Source organism: Sus scrofa, chromosome 1 (assembly GCF_000003025.6).
Source record: "Sus scrofa isolate TJ Tabasco breed Duroc chromosome 1, Sscrofa11.1, whole genome shotgun sequence".
NCBI classification, from domain to species: Eukaryota; Metazoa; Chordata; class Mammalia; order Artiodactyla; family Suidae; genus Sus; species Sus scrofa.
Window position 1 is genome coordinate 22,970,270 of NC_010443.5, and position 21,477 is coordinate 22,991,746.

At 35.2% G+C, this 21,477-nt stretch overlaps 1 protein-coding gene across 2 annotated transcripts; it reads left to right on the plus strand.

Annotated features, from left to right (window-relative positions):
- Positions 1,780–18,919, plus strand: NMBR (neuromedin B receptor). Of its 2 annotated transcripts, XM_021063332.1 has the most exons (4): positions 1,780–2,428; positions 3,014–3,269; positions 14,751–15,099; positions 17,488–18,919. In XM_021063332.1, exons 2-4 carry the CDS (start codon positions 3,067–3,069, stop codon positions 17,887–17,889), a joined length of 954 nt encoding a protein of 317 aa, XP_020918991.1. In that variant the 5' UTR covers positions 1,780–2,428; positions 3,014–3,066; the 3' UTR covers positions 17,890–18,919.

Genomic DNA, 21,477 nt, shown 5'->3' on the forward strand with positions numbered 1-21,477 from the left:
GAAACATATAATGTACATTTTAAAAATATTGAATACCTTAATATTAAAAATACGTTCTTCAATTATATAGAAATCATATTTTTTTAGTCAATTTCATTCCCTGGGAACAATAAGATAGACTTTGAAGTCACATATAATAGGCATCAAAATACAATTTTACTGATGTCTTTATGAAATTAAGCAAGTTATCTCGCCTATGTGAGTTTCGATGGTCTCATATGTCAAATTAAGACTCAAATACCTCCTTCATAGAATATTTATAGGCCTTAAATTAAATACAATGCTAAGGAACCTAATGTAGTGTACGATTATAATAAAAAAGTTTGTCCCTTTCGTAGATATTTATCTCTGATGTATATTAATTCTATATAAATGAGACAATCCTCATGTTCCTAAATGTAACTTGCTGATGTATGTAAATAATACATAGTTATAACAACTTTATAGCATAATTTAATAAAATACCAGTAAGGACATCATTATTAACACATTTATTATACATCCCACTCCCACAAACCCAAGCCTTTGACTAAAAACTAATGGATTCATGTGAAATGGAAATGAAACAATAATTAAATACTTTACTTCTACAATGCTAGGCAACTGGATATTTATTATTCCAGTTTTAGACTAAACATTTTCTCATCTAAATCCTTAGCATCATCCAGACACAATCAGAAGAGATAGCTATTCATTCAGCAATTTAGATTACAGTATGTTTTCATACACAAAAAGTTAAAATGTATAGTTTAGTTGGAAGGGTTGAGGGATTTCAAAATTTAGAAGATTGTTTTGTAGTTAATTTACTTTGCATAATGAGATTGAATGTTAAAAATGAAAACTTAAATAACTTTGAAGATAAAATTCCTAGAGACATTTTAAATTTATATGTAATGTTAATTGCCTTGATATCTATGATATATAAATAGAAGGTTCATTAACACAAATTCAAATGTTTTATATAAACATTCTATTTAGTCAACCTGGATAATAGACTATTTTAAGTAATGAAATTCAAGAAGAGTATAATTAGGACTTGTAATTGAGCTAGAAAAATATAAAATTGATTACAGTGCAAATGTTTACCTTGTCTAATTAAACTATGATAATTAAACTCTGCTCTTGGTCAGCAATATCTGAAAAAATTGCTTATGTTTTAAAAATGACTTGATGTATTTCATTAGCTTATGAGTAGATCATTGTAGACAGTCCTTGGCCAATTTTCTTGCTTTCATACAATTTTATGCTTTAATAAAGAACTAGCCAAATGTTTTCTCCTAGTGAATAAAAGTGTTATTTGGCTAACTTCAGAACTGTGCCACTTCTGAGAGATTTATATTAGACTCAATGGTATTAATTTGAGGTCTTACTTAGGGACATTCTGTTGAAAGTAATGAAGCACTTATATATTGAGTATATACTTCAGGGTGGCATTATTCAGTCACAGGCCTGCATATGTTCAGCATTAATAGATATTGTCAAGCAAGTTTCCAAAAGAAAAAACTTGGAACTCACTTTGAAAAATTGTTAATTTCTGCTAAAATTGAGCATCCTCAGTCATTGTGACCTAGCAAATCCACATCTGCTATTCAAATGTGCACCAGAAGACAAGCATGAATTATTTACAGAAACATCATTCAAATTAATTAAAGCTATAACAAATCCAAATATTAATCAACTTTAGAAAGGATACTCAAACAACTGTACGTTTATACTAGAATACTACATGACAATGAAAAGTACTACACACAAAACTGTGGGTGGGTCCCACAGATGTTACCTTGAGTGAAAGAAGCTGGACACATGATTAAGCACTTTATAATTCCATTTATATGATGCACCAAAGCAGGCAAACTCATCTTAGATGATAAAAGGCACAAAGAATAGTAGTTACAATAGGGGATAGTGATTAGATTGTAGGTTCTGAATGGTGGTTGGATTGAGCTGTACATTTATTTAAGAACTGTGTAACTTATGCATGCTATATTTCAATAAAAATATTTAAAAAATAATATGACAGCTGTAGGGAAAAGGTTCAATATTTAAAGTGAGAAAAGTAGATCAAGGAAGAAAAATAAAAAGGGAATTCTGTTCTTTTACCTCCTCTTTTGTAACTCCTTTTCTTTCCTAAATTCAGTGTTAGAGCATCAGGGATTTGCCATTTCAGTCCCCAAATCAGCAGAGGTTCATAAACTTCTTGTCCGGGGCGCCTCCACCTCGGAATCGGGTAAGGATGGACCTATGTAGGAAGGCAGTGTGTGAGAGAGGACTCAGAGCCCCTTCAATCCCACACAATACAGCAGGAACAAGAGCAAAGCTGTGGGACCAGCAAAGTGCCAGCAACCCAAGCTACCTCCTAGAGCTTCAGCGGCCGTTCGCTGGACAGCGACAGAGTGACTTCCTTAGCTCCCCGCGAATTGTCTGGCAGGTATGGTTTTGTTGTTGTTGTTGTTGTTTTTGTTTTGTTTGTGTGTGTTTTTGTTTTTTGTTTTTTTTTTTTTTGTTTTTTTTTTTTTTACTAATTCCAGAGGAATAAATCTTTGCTCACAAAAGGCTATTCTCTGCTAGCTATAAGCGAGAACAAACCACGGAGGACTGGAACTAAGACGCAACTGCTTTGCATTTTTTTTACCCCCTCCTCCAATTCGGAGACAGCAGTGTGCCCCTTCTAAAAGTGAAGTGCCGGAGCGTGTGGACAGCTTTCTCTCCTGGCAGGCGGTGGGACGCGGTCTCCGCGGACGGTAAACTTGCCCTGGCGAGAGGGAAATCCGTTAAGTCCAAGGGTGTGTTGCGCTCTTCAGGGCACCTAGGCGCATGAAAACTCGAGATTTTCCTGGAGAGGAGACCATGCCCCCCAAGTCTCTTTCCAACCTCTCCCAGACCGCGGGCGTGAACCAGAGCGGTTTTTTTCCCGGGGCGTCGGAAAGGGATTTCCTGCCCGCCACGGACAGGACCACTGCGGAATTTGTGATCCGCTGTGTGATCCCCTCTCTCTACCTGCTCATCATCACAGTGGGCTTGCTGGGCAACATCGTGCTGGTGAAGATCTTCCTCACCAATAGCGCCATGAGGAGCGTCCCCAACATCTTCATCTCTAACCTGGCCGCTGGGGACGTGCTGCTGTTGCTCACCTGCGTCCCGGTAGATGCCTCCCGCTACTTCTTGGACGAGTGGATGTTCGGGAAGGTGGGCTGCAAACTCATCCCGGTGATCCAGCTCACCTCGGTGGGGGTGTCCGTGTTCACTCTCACTGCCCTCAGCGCGGACAGGTAAGGGCACAGGTGGCGATGGGTGGCCTAGAAAAGAAGTGGAGAGGGGCGGAGAGTGTACCTGGGGAGAGGAAGGAGAAAGGACGATGGGGAGAAGGAGAGAGACTGTATCTGAGAATTAGAGGTAAAGGAGTTAAAACGGACTGAGATGTGAAGTTTGAAAAAATAGATGAAAATTACTTTAAAAATAATTAAAATTACATTTGTTTGAAAGTAGTTTTAAAATGTCATAGCCTGGACTTCCCCTGCCCTTTGCACACTTTGGGAATATTTATCGTCCCTTTCATAGAAAAGCTATAAAATAAATGTGCAACAGTGCAACTACCTTGTAGAAGCTTTTTATGTGTCCCTAAAAACTTAGAGGTGCATTTTCTTTATTCAGTAGTTTAATAATTTGATAGGTAGAACTGTCTACCTTAATATTAGGGAATTGTTTGATTTTGATTTTTTCCAAATAAAGAAAACATCATTTACACTTATTAAATTCTGCTACTTATTTGAAGCAAAACAAAAAACAAAAAAAAAAAACCTAGAATAGTAAATGTTCTACAGACATGACTTTACACATGACATTATACTTCTTGTTTTAATACCTCAAGTCTAATGATACTTTTTTCTCCACAAATGGGTAGGTCCCAAATTTTAGTATCTTAAAACAGTGCTATAAAAATACATCTCTGATATTAAATCTGCTTTCCACATATTTTAAGGGTGAGAAATATCCATTATTGTCCCTTGTAGATCAGCTAGCTCAACTGCTTTATTTTTCGGGTGAGGATTTTGTCAGTTCCCCTGGCAGAGCTGGGAGGAGAATCCAGTCCTGCGGACTCTTGGTCCAGTGCCACTTTTCCAGGCTCTCTGTAATCATGATCTTGGGCATTTAAGCAGGAGGGATAGTGGATGAGAGTGGGAGTAAAATGCATAATTAGGCATCTTTGCTTGGCACCCTGGTCTAATTCCCTCAGGGGTGGGGAGTTGATTTAAGCAATTAGATAAACAGTTCAACTTGGGTGATTAAGGTGGTATTCACTGTCCTCCTCTTTAATTTACATGTTAAGTTATTAGTGGAAAATGGGTCTATCTAAATTTCCTGGAATTTGCGATAATATCCTTACATCTCTTTGGCATTGAGGAGTTAATCTTCATTGAAAGACAGACAGTATTCAGTGGAGAGTTGAGAGCCATTGTCTTTTTAAACTAAATACTACTGACTTTGTGTAATATTCTTTCTAAACATTCCTCTAAAGATGGAAGACTTTGGGTAAATGGTATACTTCATTTAGCTTATATGACACCATTTCTATTATCTTCCAAAAAAAGGTTTTTTTAATTCCATAATTAAAATATGACTTTTTAGTTTAGTGGCCCTTCTTTAGGGGACCCATTTTATTTAGAAAGTTTAAAAAATCTACTTAGTGATTAGAATAAAACTTAATGAAAATCTATCACTCTAATAGTTAAATTATTGACATTCTGCTTTCATTTTTTTAAAGGTAATATTGGTAGCACGACCCAGGGCCTGAGTTTATTTCCTACCACTTTCTCAATTTACTGTCATAGATATTGGTTATTGGCTCTGACTAAAGTGGCTATTCTTTGCATACTTTGGATACGTACTGACTTTTTCAGTTTATACATATCCTGTGCTTTGTAAACATACTTTAACAAGAATGGTAAAGAAAGGTGGGTTGCCACTCCTACTTGATCCAGACAATACTTTTGCCTCTCAGTGTGCTTTTTGGAAATTTTCATTAAGGAACTAGAATTTCTAGTGATGAAATGACACAGTACATTCTAATATTCACTTAAAATGGGTTTGGAAATGTTTTGTTATATGTTATCTACACTTCTATTTTTCTTCCAGAACATGATAATCAAGTATTGAACAGTACTTGATCTCCTCACACTTTATCCTACTGTTTTGATTTCTTGTGGATTTGGAAACTAGTGTAAAACTAATTATACTTAGTCCTGTGCTAACTTTTTTTGTGTGAGTTTTTTATCCTGACAACATTATGAAATAGGCATAATAATTATTATCATTTTAAAGTAAACTAATTCTTGTGATTAAGGGACATCTTCATGATCTCACAGTGATAGAGCCATCATCTGAACCCAATTCGAAACCTGGACTCTTCACCATTAAGCCACATTGTTACTTTCCCAGGTATAAGATAGTTCTAATGGCTTTTCCTATTTAATGGCAGACTGAAAAGTTAAGTTTAAAACAAAACACCTAATAGTTAAAAAAAAAAGAGAGAAAGAAAGAAAAAATAGTTTAAGCAAAGCACCTAAGAGTGAAAAAAGAAAAATAGTTGCAAAAGCCAATTCATTAGATTCAATAGTATGTATGAAAGAAACTTGTAAAATGTAACTGCAAAATAAAGGAAACACGTTGAATTCAAAATTAAGAGGTAGTAGTAATAATAGGAAAAGTTTTAAAAAAGCCTTACAAAAACTTTGTTAGTTTTTAAAAACAAATTCAATTGTTTGTTAAACCAAATATCCAATCTCATGAGATGGCTTAGGTGTGTTTGCCTAAGAAAATAAAGGGAGAGAGTTTAGAATCACAATAACATAGAAAAAGAAACAGAAGATAATTAGATTTTGGGAAGCATATGCCAATGTGAAGTGGATACAGATATTATACATCAATGATGACAATATCACTGGATAGTGGAGACTTGAAACACAAACAATATTTATGAACCTACCTTGAGACCTAAATCACCTTGTTTGATATGGCCAAAGAGAGGTACAGGTGACACTTTTTGGTGGTTTCTCACCAAAACTCCCAGCTGAAGCTCAGGTCTGACTAACCAAATGGGTCTGATTGGAGATGCTTTCTTCTTTGGTTAATAGCCCTGCATGGTACACTGACAAGCCCTTGCTTCTGGTGGATGCTGAGACTGCCATTCAGAGTGTACTTCTAAACTGTTTTGGAAAGTTCAGATTGGCTATACACACCCAAGAGAATCATCTCCACTTAGCCTACAGATAATCCATGTTATCGGAGTGGTGACTTATTTAGTTTCAACTTGTTCCAAAAGGATTTAAGGTAGTTAAAAATAAAGATGCAGGAGTTCTCTTGTGGCATAGTGGGTTAGGGATTGAGTGTTGTCACTTCAGTGGCTTGGGTTGCTGCTATGTCTCAGGTTTGATCCCTGCCGGAAGGAACTTCCAGGGCCACCATAGTAGCCCCCCACCTCCAAAAGATACAAATAACATGTAACAGAAATAAAAGAGGGAGGAAAATCAGGTATAGGGAAAATAAGAGTTGCAAAATATAAGGTGACAAAATGTGACCCATCCAATTTGTCTGAGAATTTCCTAGCTGTCAATTCAGAAAGGAAATGTTTTGCATAACAAGTGCTCCTTTGTTATTTTTACATAGTCATAGATGTAAGATGAATTGTAATCTGCACTTTATGTTCTAGTTTTTAATTTAAAAAATAAACTGAATTATTCTTCATAAATCAGATATATTTTCTCATTAGTTTCAAACATTTGAAGATTATTTCCCTTTCCCTTCTCTTTAGAAGGGATCTCACACATTGAGTTGAAGAAGTGCTGTGTAATTCTCACGGTATTCCCACCATTGCCATGATTTATGTATTAATTTATAATTTCTGAACATTATTCATCCAGCTTGAGCTGAAGCCTTTGGAACACACTATAAATAAGAAAGGAATGTACTAGGCAAGGGGTTATGGCATCCGGGTACCAATCCTGCATCTGTTATGTCCAAATATTCTAGTTGGAAAAAATTGATAAGTCAGCACAAAACTCATGCCCATAAGGAAATATTTTTTTTCTCATTTGCAAAGTAAGAATAATGTCTGTAGAGGTGAGGGACCTAAGATAGGATCCTATTACCTCCTCTGAATATTGAGCAGAGTGAGACCGAAAGAGGAGAAGGGACAGGAGTAACTGGTGGGGCACCAAGGTGCCCCATGCATTGTGTCACTGCTCTGCCTGTCACACTCTTCCACGTTACCACAGCTCAGACAAGTCTCTCATTTGATCATTTATGCTGGTTCTATTTGACTACTTCTCAGTGGAAACAAGGACCCTCTTATGACCTACCTTTCAGTCTTTTGGTTGTAGTCATGCCTTTAAATTGGGACTATCTGTTCTGGCTGAACCATGAGGTCAGACAGTGAAGTTTACCACTTTCCTTATTGTTTGTTGTCACAAACAGTACAGTTCCTATGCGTATGTTTCAAAACCCCAAAAGACAATTTACTTTGATCTGTCCAACTGCTGATTGCTCAGGAGGGTTTAACTGATTTCCAAAGTTTTTAATACTTTTAATTTCATTTTAATTTTCTCATTCTTAGTAAGTTCTTACTTAAAAGTTTTTAGTTAGTTCTTATTTGTTTATTTACTTACTACATTTCTGGAAAAATTGATGCTGATGTGAGGTATAGAGGATTTTCTTCTGGAAAGGGTTGATCCAACATTTAGCACAAGAAAAAAGTAATATATTGTGTATTATAATAAGTACATTGACAGTTCATTCTTATTTTTACTTTTGAATCAATGTGTATGTTTTAGGCAATATTTTATGTAACCATTAGGTTATTTTCAGCTCTTTGGAGAACCCCACCTGTATCCCAGATGTACTGACAACCTGGCCTTTAGAAAATTCATTTGCTTATTTTCTACAAAAAAATACAACTCTTCCCTAAATTTCCTTTTTTTTTTTTTTGGTTTGTTATCATTTTCTGTTCTTTTATCCTCATTTATTTGCATTTGACCAAAGTTATTTTCTGTTTCAATCCATGCTCTAAAGTGATGACCCAGCTTAACATTGCTAGTTCAAACTTAATGAACTGTTTCTTAACTTATTTTTTAATTATTGACACAAAATATTAAATGTTATTAGATTCATAGCATACCTCTCATGAACACTACTGATTTGTTACCATTCTGGGCAGGATTTTCTATTCTCAATTATTCATAGGTCTTCATGGAGAGCAAAAATAAACATTAAACCTCTACTTCTTCCTAGCACTTCCCTTGATTCATCTATTTGTCATTAAGTTTTTTATTTTTTCTTATGGAGATTTTCATTAAGAGTATTTTTTTCAACTTCCAAGGCAGATTTCCTCTCTACTTTCTTTTATTATTTGTGGAGATTTGGGGGAATATTTTTAAAATTAAAATTTAATAATCGTGGTTTCATTAAAGTTAATTTTTGGAAAAGAACATTTCAGAGACATTTTCAAAGAGAACCAAATATCAAACATCTCATTAGGAACCAGTTTTAGATTATGAAAGCACAACCTAGAGATGATTGTAGACATTTATACAGATTCTGTGAAAATGAAATTTTTATTTATTTATTTATTTATTTTGTCTTTTTGCTATTTCTTGGGCCGCTCCTGCGGCATATGGAGGTTCCCAGGCCAGGGGTCAAATCGGAGCTGTAGCCGCCGGCCTACACCATAGCCGCAGCAACGCGGGATCCGAGCTGCATCTGCAACCTACACCACAGCTCATGGCAACGCCAGATCCTTAACCCACTGAGCAAGGCCAGGGATCGAACCCTCAACCTCATGGTTCCTAGTCGGATTCGTTAACCACTGCACCACAACGGGAACTCCGAAAATGAAATTTTTAAAGATAAAAGGATATGAAATGTTATTTGCTGGCACTGTTGAGGCTTAATTTTCTCCACTCTAAAAATGTCTTTCCTATTGAAAATATGATTGGTTTTTAAAAGGACAAGGAAGTCAAATGTCTAAAAATGAATAGATTAGGTAGAGCATTTGATTCTTTAGTTGCATTCTCTGCAGTGTGCTACAGTTGAAAAAAAAATAGAGTCTATAGTCACAAGATGTAGGTGTGAATCCTGAGTTTTCTGTTTACTGGCTCTGCGATTATTTGAACACCATTTAATCCCTTAGTCTTGAGTTTTTCAGCAAAATGGGTACACTAATCAGCTGTACTGCACAGAATTATTTTATCACATGAAACAATTCTTGTGAAAGCATTTTAAAGCTGTGGGTTGCTGTGTAACTACTTCTGGATTACCTGTGCATCAGGGTAACAAACAACTCACTAATTCAAATCAGTATTTACCCATGCATGCAGTTAATTATCAGGAAATAAGAATTGACATGGAGAGCAAAATGAGCCTACTGTAAAATTAATGAAGATGATCTCTCTGCCTCCTGTAGTCTTCTCCCAGTTCTTTTAACCACAGACTGGGTAGTTCCAACCTGTTGCCTTCACCAATGTGACCTGGCATTGTCATTATCCTTATGAAACTTTCATGTCTTTTGAGTCATACAAATGACATGTTGGTCAAAAACAAAGTGATCTTTTTCGAAGAAAGTATAAATAAAATTTCCAAGCCCTTCGATCCAGTATTTTTTCATCTTTTCCAAAATGATATCCCACATATTGCATTGATTTAAAAAAGTTATTTATATGGGAAAAGGATCTAAGACAGAATGGATGCGTGTATATTTATAACTGAATCACTTTGTTGTACAAAAGAAATTATCACAACTTTGCAAATCAACTATATTTCCAGCAAAACTTTAAAAAATGAAAAAAGTTATTTAGTCTTAGACATTCTATGTGCAAAAAAGCATATATATTTTTAAACAAAAATTTTAGTAAATTGGTTTAGAATAAATTTTATTATAGATTAATACTCTTAAAAGATTTAAACAATATTTAATCCCTCAGTCTCCTCGAGTTTTTCTGCAAAATGGGTACACTAATCAGTTTTGCTGCAGAGGATTATTTTGTCAATTGAAACAATTAATATGACAGCATTTTTAAACTGTGGGTATAAATACTCTTAAGACACGATGTGACATCTTGCAGAGGGTAGGCATCTGATTCTTCAAATACCAAGCTTCTGCTGGATTCCAGTTACTCTCCACCCACTGCACTAGAGAACCTCCAGGAAGCCTGGAGAGATGTTCACCGTGGAAGTCAATCTTCTTGAAAGGTGACTTCTAAACCTGGCTTATATTTAAAGTCCCTCGAAAATCATATAAAATGCAGAATCTTACATTTTACATTCCAGAGACTCTGCACCAGTAAATCTAAGGAGAAACCTAATACTCTTTATCTTTTTTCAGTTCTCTAGATGATTCTAAAGATCGATCCAGCTTGGATATTGCTAGACCTTGTCTCCATCTCCCAGTTCCATTCTCACCTCGATTATGTATTATGAAACTATCACCCACCTCTTACCAAAGCTGCTCTTAATGTGTGATCTCCTTGTTCAGACCACGTTTCCTTATTAGTTCAACAAATATTTATTCAGAACCTACTGTGGCTCAGACCTTGTTATGCTCTTTAGTTACAGCGGAGAGTAAGACACAGGATCTGGTATTGGGCACAGGTCTACACTTCTTTTCAAAATGTCCCCCACTCCCCTTCTCTTGCTTCCACAACAGCTTCTCTGTTTCTATTTGTCAGATTATTCACATTTAGATTCCTTGTTGACCTCTAATAAAAGAAAGTTCGAAAAAGACCAAAAAGAGGATGAGTAGTGTAACTAGAAAGGCAGAGATGTGTTGATGCAAATTTCGAGATTTTTGATGACTTTATATAAATTAAAAATATGATCTAATTTTCATTATATATTTTGTGATATGATTTAATTTATCTTTCACATTAAATTTAGACCATACACAGATATGATAAGCAAGATTTAAAACAAGAATTAATGAAGCATATCTATTTATTGATATTTAATATGTGAATGATGACTATGCTCTCTTTACATGCCTCTTAATTGCACATTGTCTAGTTTTCTGTTAGCGATATCTTTCTGAGGCTACCTGAAAGAAAAATTCTGACTTTTTGCACATACCTATTTATGTTGCTAAATTCAATGAGTTACTTTTTATACTGAGGGACCATTTAATTCCTAAATTTTTCATAAATCTTTGAAGGAAGCATGATTAAACATGTTAATGTTAATTTGGATAGTATTGTTTTACTTATTGCTTTTTATCTGCTTAGAGATGCAAATAAAATATTGATTTGTGTATAACATATTCTCTGACAATTCTAATCTATGTTTTAGTATTAACAGTGATACTTCCATAATCTATTGTTTTAAACTATAATTTCTGGCTTCATAGAATTTGTACTACACACAGATTGGTCACATATATATTATTTAGGATCCACAAGGTCCATTTTCATTTTCTTGCAGGGGATGGCTAAGAATTGTCCCTGTTGATAGGCCTTCTCTATCCATGGCCTGTGCTCCCATTAGGTTTCTTTCTTTTAAACCAAGAATGCTGGATCTGTTGCTGGTTCTACTTTAGGAACTTTATCAGGATGAGAGAGTCACAACTTCCATTCCTATTTAAAATTTCCCCCAACATTCTTTGTGGTTACAAGACTTCTGCAATTAGCATTTGCTTAGATATGGGGCGGGAGTGAGTGTAGGAAGTGATGGGTTTTTCTCCTCCTTTTTAAATCCATGAAGGAAAGTTCAAAATATCGTTTGTTGTTTCTGATAATGTAACAAGGAAGGCTAGTTAACTAAGCAATTTGTGGTGATCAACAGTCCTCAAATTTCTCTGCTTTTTCTCCTTCTCTTCCACATAGAGAATTATTTATTTATTTATTTTTAAATTTGTGTCTTTTTAAGGGTGCACCCACTGCATATGGAAGTTCCCAGGTTAGGGGATGAATCTGAGCTGTAGCTGCTGGCCTGCACTACAACTCACGCAACACCAGATCCTTAACCCACTGAGCAAGGCCAGGGAACGAATCTGCATCCTCATGGATACTAGTCAGGTTCACTACTACTGCGCCACCACGGGAACTTCTTAAAGAAGAATTTACAGTCAATTTTTTGGTACTATGATCTTACACTAATTGACAGGCAGCAAATATCTATCTTTTAAAGAAAGATTCTAGCAAAAAGAGACCAAAGAAACAAAAAATCTTGGAACTGTTCTACAAAGAAAGAAAAATTAAACATTTTTTGTATTAGTTCCACAGATATATAAGAAAAAATATACCTCCATGACATAAGAATAGGATCTATGCAAAGGAATGACTTGAAACCTAAAGAACTCTAGAAATTATAAATATGACAGATGAAATTAAAATTCAGGATAAAGGATAGAACCTAAAGCTAATAAAATATCTTAGAAAATAAAAGTAAAAAGAAGGTGGATATGACTTTGATAAAATGAAAAGCTAAGAAAGAAGAATTGAGTTTTAAGCATCCATATCCCAATTATTCAGGAAGGTGATAAAAAGAACATTTTAGAAAAAAATTAAATTCAGATACATGGGAAATTATGCAAATAAAAAAATCAAGTAGCAACTTTGGAAAAATCAAATATGTGTATCAGAAAGAAAATATAATCATAATATGCTATTTAACTCTGCAATGAGTGATATTTGCTTAGTCATAATAATTTTATACCAACTACTTTATAAACACTTTATCTATCTTACTAAGTCAGGAAGTTAGCAATAGGGGAATAAAGGTGGTATAAGACAGAAAATCTTCAAATACCATAATGTGATGTCAAGAGCTAATGTCTAATATTTAATTGAAGAGACAGGGCAGAAATATATTTCTTAGACAAGGAAGTAATGATGTGAGATTTATTTTCATCCAGGACCTGGAATGGAATGAGGGACGTCTACTTTTCTTTTTAGGATTTTTAGTAATCTCTGATTTTAAATACAAGTCCACCTCTTTGAATATAATAATCTGGTTTAAAAAATCTAAAAACAGGAAAAATAGCTCATTCTAGTTACTGAGTGTAATTCTCTCAGTTTCTTAAGAACACACAATTAAGCAGAATAGGAGAATGGAATCATGCCTGCTGAGTCCTGCCATGTGTAAAATCCAGGTAAAATCCATTATGTGTGTAATTTTATTTAATTTGGAATTGAAGCCCCTTGCCGTTGCTCTGCTTTAAGTTCTACTTGTTTCCTGTTTCACATGGGAAGACCATCTAGATGAACCTGGGAATTGCCTTTCTCCTGTTAAGGGTTTCTGGGAAGGACACTTGATCCAAGTCAGGAAGGAGAAAGAGAGGCTCCCCAAGTAGTGATTTTTGAGGCTGGCAGCTGTTCCTCTCCGGTGGATAGTGAGATGAATTTTTACAGAACCTCAGAAGGAGACATTATCTACTTGTTATGTAGCTTGAAACATTCTGAATTTTTAGATGATCAGAGTAATTCAAACGTAAGTAAAAAGAAGGTACGGGGTCATTTGTATGGTTAATATCTGTAACCATATTAAGTTCCAGGCACTGTAATAGGTGTTCTTTATAGTTTTTTTAACCACAAAACTTTGAGGGATGTGTCTTTTATCTCTACCTTATAGATGAAGAAAAAGATCTTAAGTGATGTTATGAAGGATATTAGAGATAAGACAATGTTGCAGATTTGGCTAACTAAAATCACTTTTTACTGTATCTTGTTAATCCCCTAGGTATACTGTAATGAGAAATATATATATATATATTTTGTCTTTTTAGGGTCACACCTCCAGCATATGGAGGTTTCCAGGCTAGGGGTTGAATCGGAGCCGCAGCTGCTGGCCTAGTGACAGCTACACCAGATCCAAGCCATGTCTGTGACCTATACCACAGCTTACGGATGGCTTGAACTCACATCCTCACAGATACTAGTCGAGTTTGTAACCTGCTGTGGCACAGTGGGAAGTCCTGAAATACTTTTAAGGACAGATATAAGTAATTTAAAATTTATGTACAATTTTTGTCTGTTTACATTATTATTATCTTGTTTAATATTTGTGTGTAATTGAGTGAGGTGTAGAAAGCTTGGATTGTTTAAGCCATCGTGTCCTGGAGTGTGGTTCATTTACCACTACAATGGTGTTAGGTAGGAGGAGAGAAGATTTCATGAGATCTTGACTTAAAGAAATCTGTACTATAAAGAAGAATGTTATTCTATTTTCAGTTCTTTCAGCCCCTATGACTGAACTAGGGAGAGCCACAGTTGGGATTAGCCTCTAAGATTTCTTAATGTTCTTTAGGAAGAAAAAGTGGGAGACTCAACCTCAGAAGCTCTAGAAGAGTATCCAGTGAATTTTAATGTTATTTTGTGAACATTTTATATTTTATGATTAATATGTATTATAGCAATTGCAGTAGTGAAAGGTTTTTTAAAAAATAAAATTATTAAAAGAAAAATATTCAGTACATGATACCTGTATATGTAGATTTAGAAAATATTTATGAAAGAAGTTAAGCACATTATTGCAATTTGGGAAATGACAATTTAAACTATTTGCCTCTCTATACCTGTCTTCTGTGCTAATAAGCAGGGGAATGACTTGTAGACAGAGAAACCCAGGGATCTTAGTTATTCCATAGATTGCATAACAGCTTGGGAATGATGCTGTCTGGCACCTCTCAGTAAGTTAAGATCTCTATCTTTTCCTTTCTTTTTTTCATTTTTTTTCTTTCTTAAGAAGTGATTTGAGATGTGTTGTTTTCCCAGGTACAGAGCAATTGTGAATCCCATGGACATCCAGACTTCAGGGGCAGTGCTGTGGACCTGTGTGAAAGCTGGGGGTATCTGGGTAGTCTCAGTGCTGTTGGCTGTTCCGGAAGCAGTGTTTTCCGAAGTTGCACGTATCGATGGCTTGGATAACGGCAGCTTCACAGCATGTATACCCTACCCTCAGACGGATGAATTACATCCAAAGATTCATTCAGTGCTCATTTTCTTGGTCTATTTCCTCATACCACTTGGTATTATTAGTGTTTATTATTATCATATTGCAAAGACTTTAATTAAAAGTGCACATAATCTTCCAGGAGAATACAATGAACATACCAAAAAACAGGTAAGCTCAGTAGGTGTGTGTGTTGGGTGTGCACTGGTCAGAGGAAGGAAGTGTTATTTCACGTTCTATTTTATAGGATTTCAGTACCAAGAATGATTAGAACAGTCAGAGGTTCCTGGGACATGCACTAGCCTGAACTAGAAATGATGTGGGGAGGTCTCTAACACGTGGCTCTGTCTTAGTTCTAAAAGTCTGCTGAAGTCCGGATTATTTTTTGCCATCTCTTTAAGTGCAAATATTTATGCAAAGAAACACATAACAAACCAGAAAACCTTCATATTTTAAGTATAAGTTTATTTAATTATTGTTTCTTCTCCCATTAGTGCACTAAGGATGATGGAATCCTGGGGAAAGGATGACTATAGGACACTGCCTGGGATCTGGGGTGGAAATTTGGCGAGGATATCAAAATGGGAGACTGGGGACAGAGGGCAACAGAACCAGAGTGAGAGTGATCAGAGGTCGGCTGGTGCTGGAGTCATACTTGGTCTAGTTTAACTTTACAACTTTTCTGATAAACAAAGATTATATACTAATTTTAAAATTACTTCCTGAACCTCATGTACTTGTTCCTCTCTAAAGAATACGCAGTAGTAATTTAAGGTAAAATCAGTTGCATTAATCTACAAAGAGATGGAAATACTACAGTGATGGGACAGTTTCAAGTTGTACATTTGTGTACCCCTAGGGAGGCACTTCTTTCAAAGGATTCTGTAGGTACTGGGAGGTTATGGGTGCCTTCTCCCCAGTTTGAATAAAAATGAGTTAAATCACTGGTCATTAAAATATGCTCATTTATAGATGGGGGATCAGGCTGGGGCTTTGGACACTAAATCTGATAAAGGTTTCTTGTATGGGAGGAGATCTCTATTGATGTCCATCAATATCAGTGATCCACATCTGCTTTAAAGGTTTTAAAAATTAACCAATCATTAAAGTCATTATTAGAAAAATTAATAGATTTATTATCTCAATATCTGGCATCATAGAAGCAAAAATGTCCAGGTCATAGGCTCATTAGGCTTTTTTCTTTATATATAATCTTTTTGTTCAGAGCCCTGTGATCCAATTTGTATCTCAGTTTTTGCTTTGGTTTCTAAAGTTGAGTTCCTCTTATACTCCCTGCTCCACTTTTTTGTTTTTTAATGACCTATTTCTACCTTTTCACATGCATTGTAAACTTATAAACTCTGGATGGATAACTGGGCTTGCCATCTGTCAAGAACTAATCTCAACCCCAACAAACTACATGTACCTTTGAATCCGTAATATAGACAGCCATGAAGTTCTTGGGCCTTTTCTCCACCTGCTAGGGAGATCCCTGCTTAGTAATGTAAATTTCATATCCACCTCCTTAATATCACCAAGTTGTCCAACTTATGCCACTAAGATTCATCTGGAATACCACATTCTACTTCTTGAACTAGACTCTTTTTAACTTGCACCTTTGTTTGCTGTCACCACTCAAGACTACTTACTCCCCACTGTCAGATTCATTTTAATCCCAAACCTTCCAAACTTCTCTGGCATATTCTAATCAACTACCAATAGTTTTAGTTCAGAAAATATGTTGTCTACTATAAATATCTTGGTAAATTATGTTTTCACTTTCATGTTGCTTTATTTAAATATTCAAACGAATTAGACAAAGGTTAGCTAAACTTTGGATTCTAGATGTTAGAAAATGATTTTTAGATTAAAAAACTTTAGTGCCCAATATTTATGTTAAATCTATGGAGCACATTCCTTTATAAGACAGTAAATATAGTAGGTGAATTTTATGAAAAAAAAGAAAATATTTTTAATTTTATTTTAAGGTAACCTAACATAGTGCTGTTTACAGAATTGATAGTTATGTCAGATGCATTTGATTTATGAGAGTCAGGAGTTAAATTAAATCTTGGTTTTGTGTGCATGTGTGTGTGTGTGTGTGTGTGGACAAGGGTTCAAAAATGTCATACCCTATTTCAATAGATCTATTTTTCCTACTTAAAATATTTTGATTTTTAAAAACCCTAAGCTTGAATATATTCAGTGATTTACTAATTCAATAGATAAACAAAAGTGATTTATATTTAAGTGATCAGAAGACTTTAAGCAAAAGGAAGAGTTAAAAACAAGAGATTTTTTTTTAGAGCCCAGTTTTAACACGGAGAGATAGCCATTTATAAGCTGTCAAATATTTTAAAGTGAAAAATAGGTTAGTGACCAAAATAGGCTTCATTAAATTCTTAAAATCTTTACTTTGACAAGGAAAATCGTTTTTGTGTTTTTGGAAGCATTTGCATGCTATCCTAAGTTTTACATCTTTTAGACTGTGATGTGTTTTAGGATATGGCTGGTTCCATTTTTGTTTTAATCAGTGGGACTGTTTCTTTGTATTTGCAGATGGAAACACGGAAACGCCTGGCCAAAATCGTGCTTGTCTTTGTGGGCTGCTTTGTCTTCTGTTGGTTTCCAAATCACATCCTTTACATGTATAGGTCTTTCAACTATAATGAGATTGACCCATCTCTAGGCCACATGATTGTCACCTTAGTTGCCCGGGTTCTGAGCTTTTGCAATTCTTGTGTCAATCCATTTGCTCTGTATCTACTCAGCGAAAGCTTCAGAAAGCACTTTAATAACCAGCTCTGTTGCGGAAGGAAGTCCTATAGAGAGAGATCACCCAGCTACCTGCTCAGCTCTTCGGCAGTGCGCATGACGTCCCTGAAAAGCAACGCTAAGAACATCGTGACCAATTCTGTAGTACCAAATGGGCACAGCGTGAAACAGGAAATGGCACTGTGATTTTGGCCATTCAGCTCACTACTTGAAAAGAGCATACTCTTCTATCTCTATTGCATAGAGCAGAACTGAACAATTTTCTTTCTTACTGTATCTCAACTAATTCATTACGTGATTTCACGACTGACTCAGAAAAGGCAAAATAAACAGAGCTAATATTTTTCTCTGAACCAAATTTTACAAGACATTTAAAAAAATGTATTACATTAAATGCTTCAAAAAGCAATTCTATGTGTATAAATCAATATTGTTTCAACATCCAAGTTGTTCCTAGAGACAACTCCAGTGTATTTATCTTAAATTTGTATTATCTTGGAGCATGAAATAAATTTCTTTACCGATTCAATGATTCAAGTGTAATATTCAAACTCCAAATATTTGAAATACAAGTTTTCTTGTCATGGTAATTTTATTATTCATAACTAGTGTATTATATATCTCCTTTGTTTGAATAAAATAAGAGAAAATTCAAAACGTGGAGCTAATCTTTGTAAGATTAGTCATAATTTATAGAAATAGCTTATATCTGTAACTTTAAGTATGTGATTAAAAGGTCTGATGACATTTGTATTATGCACAATGAAAGAAATATCATCTGAATATGATTTACATTATGAGTGTAAAATAGGTATCATATGTCCCAAAGTGTAAAACTATGACTCAGAAATTGGCATGCCCATCTTTGTATACATTGCTAAATCCCTGGATATTTGAGTGATTCTGCATAGCTGTGATAAGATTTATATAATTCTGGTGAGATCAACCATTTATTCTGCAGTGAATTTGACAGTTTATTCTGGTGGTTTAACCATCGTTTCTTGCAATAGCCTCCTGACAAGTGTATTTAAAATCCACTTGAAGTTTACTCTGCATAGTTATCTTTGAATAAATGTCTTGGATTTTTTCACCAAAATACAAGTACGGTTTGACTAAATTCTGAAAGCTACTCCTTTTTAAGCGTGTGTGAATAAGTCAAATATTTGAATTAATATATCTAATACTATTTGTTTCCAAATTTGCTGAATTTGGGAACATTTTTTGGTTTATAAACATTTCTTTTCTTTTTAGCTTTTTAGTGTTGCTCCTGTTGTATACGGAAGTTCCTAGGCTGGGGTGGAATAAGAGCTGTAGTCACAGCAGCGTGGGATCTGAGCAGCATCTGCAGCCTACACCACAGCTCATGGTAATGCTGGATCCCTGATCCACTGAGTGAGGCCAGGGATAGAACCGGCATCCTCACGGATATTAGTCAGATTAATTTCCATTGCGCCACAATGGCAACTCCCGAACCTCTTTCTTTGGCTTTTTTTTTTTTTTTTTTTTTTGCTTTTGAAGGCCACACCTGTGGCATATGGAAGTTCCCAGGCCAGGGATGGAATCTGAGCTACAGTTGCTGGCCTACACCACAGCCACAGCAATGCAGGGTCTGAGCCGTGTCTGTGACCTACACTACAGCTCACTGCAACACCAGGTCCCGACCCACTGAACAAGGCCAGGTTGAACCTGCATCCTCATGGATACTAGTTGGATTCATTTCTGCTGTGCCACAATGGGAACTCCCCAAACCTCTTTCTTAAAGACGCCTAACACTTATTCTAGGATATGAAATATTCAATCATATGTAGCAATAGAAAAAAAAAAACAAAAACAGTTTTCTTATGATAGTTCATAATGGTAATGATGATAATGAAATTAAACAATTTTTTTCCCACATTCTAGGTATAATCCTAAAGCTTTATGTGGACTATCTAATTTCCTTCAATATAAATCCTCAGGTGAAAAGAGAATAATCTGATTTTGGAAGAGTATGATGTTTCACAATTGGGAGATGTTTCTATTTTTAAAAAATACACAGTTTTGCAAATTTAAAAAAATTACTGATTATGTGAACATAGTGCCATGGCTCTAAGCTTTGGTTTTATTTACTTCACGGTAAATCTAAATCTAGAATATGTCTTCTTGTTATTTCTATTTTATAGACTAGGAAAAAGGAAGCTCAGATTATTACAGGACTTAAAGGCTCCAATGTCCATAGCAACATTATTTATAATAGCCAAGTTATGGAGGCAACCTAAGTATCCATGAACAGATGAATGGATAAAAATGGTATGCATACATAAACAAAAGCCATAAAAAAGAATGACATTTTGCTATTGCAGCAACATGGATGGACTTGAAGGACATTATGCTAAGTCAGACAGAAAGACAAATACAGTATGATATATATATATGATATATAGCATTCCATATACACTATGATATACATATATAAAATCTAAAAAAATACAACAAACTACAAATATAACCAAAAAGAAGCAGACTCACAGATATAGAGAACAAACTAGTGGTTATGAGTAGGATGAGGGAAGGGGCAGTACAGGGGTGAGGGAATGGGAAGTACAAACTGTTGGGTATAAGACAGGCCACAGGGATGATTGCACATCAGGGAGAGTGTAGCCTATATTTTGTAATAACTCTATATGCAGTATAACTTTTAAAAATTGTATAAATTAAAAAAAAATTTTTTTAAAAGAAACTTAAAGAGGATTCCATAGCCAGGTGTAGGATTTAAAACCAAATACCATACCATGGTGCATGCACCCCATTCCACCATCTCTCAATTTTCTTCTTTCTCTTTTGGCTTTCTTCTACTGCAAATAATTGTTGTTAACCATTGGGAAGGTTGGAGATCCATTCATCAGAAACGTCTCATATATACACACAAATTTTATGCTGACTGTGGGTATTTTAAAATCTTTTAAGGCTCATCCCTTAAAAAGTAAAGAGCCATGGGTCTCAGGGTAAGAATTATTGGTCTATACAGAATCATTTTCCTTGCTGATAATAAGGTTATGGTAGAAATATGTATATGTGAAAGATTTCAGGATATATGCATATCAAATTATATAACAATGCTATTCTTTTAGACTCTAAATTAAAAGGACCTTATAATTATGATGTGCATATGTCCCTTTAGCTTCTCATATATATAGCACATATAAAATTAAATGTATATATATATATTTAATATAATAGTCTTTCTTTGGAATAGAAACTTGAGAGTTATTACAGTAGTATGTATTATATGATGTATGCTCATGCTGTGAGTGTGTATGTTTGTATAGCATGATGTAGTAAATATTTAATGTTTACTTTTATAATATAGTTTCCAAGTCAAACAAAACGTCTTGGCTTACATTCATATATATACATTTACACATGTGAGATTTGATTCATATTAAAATTAGAGTTTCAACTTTGGTCTTGATTGTATTTTTTCTTGTTGTTATTGTCTTTTTGCCTTTTCTAGGGCTGCTCCCACAGCATATGGAGGTTCCCAGGCTAGGGGTCTAATCGGAGCTGTAGCCACTGGCCTGCGCCAGAGACACAGCAACACGGGATCCGAGCCGCGTCTGCGACCTATACCACAGCTCAAGGCAACGCCGGATCCTTAACCCACCGAGCAAGGCCAGGGACTGAACCCCCAACCTCATGGTTCCTAGTCGGATTCGTTAACCAATGAGCCACGATGGGAACTCTGTGATTGTATTTTATTTATATTTATCTTATGTATTTTACATATTTTTGAAA

Excerpts from the sequence above, each read along its gene's own strand:
- NMBR (XM_021063332.1), top strand. The coding sequence starts at position 3,067 with ATGAGGAGCGTCCCCAACATCTTCATCTCTAACCTGGCCGCTGGGGAC. Across the intron at positions 3,270-14,750 it reads ACTGCCCTCAGCGCGGACAG|GTACAGAGCAATTGTGAATC; the intron begins GTAAGGGCACAG and ends TTGTTTTCCCAG. Across the intron at positions 15,100-17,487 it reads ATGAACATACCAAAAAACAG|ATGGAAACACGGAAACGCCT; the intron begins GTAAGCTCAGTA and ends TTGTATTTGCAG.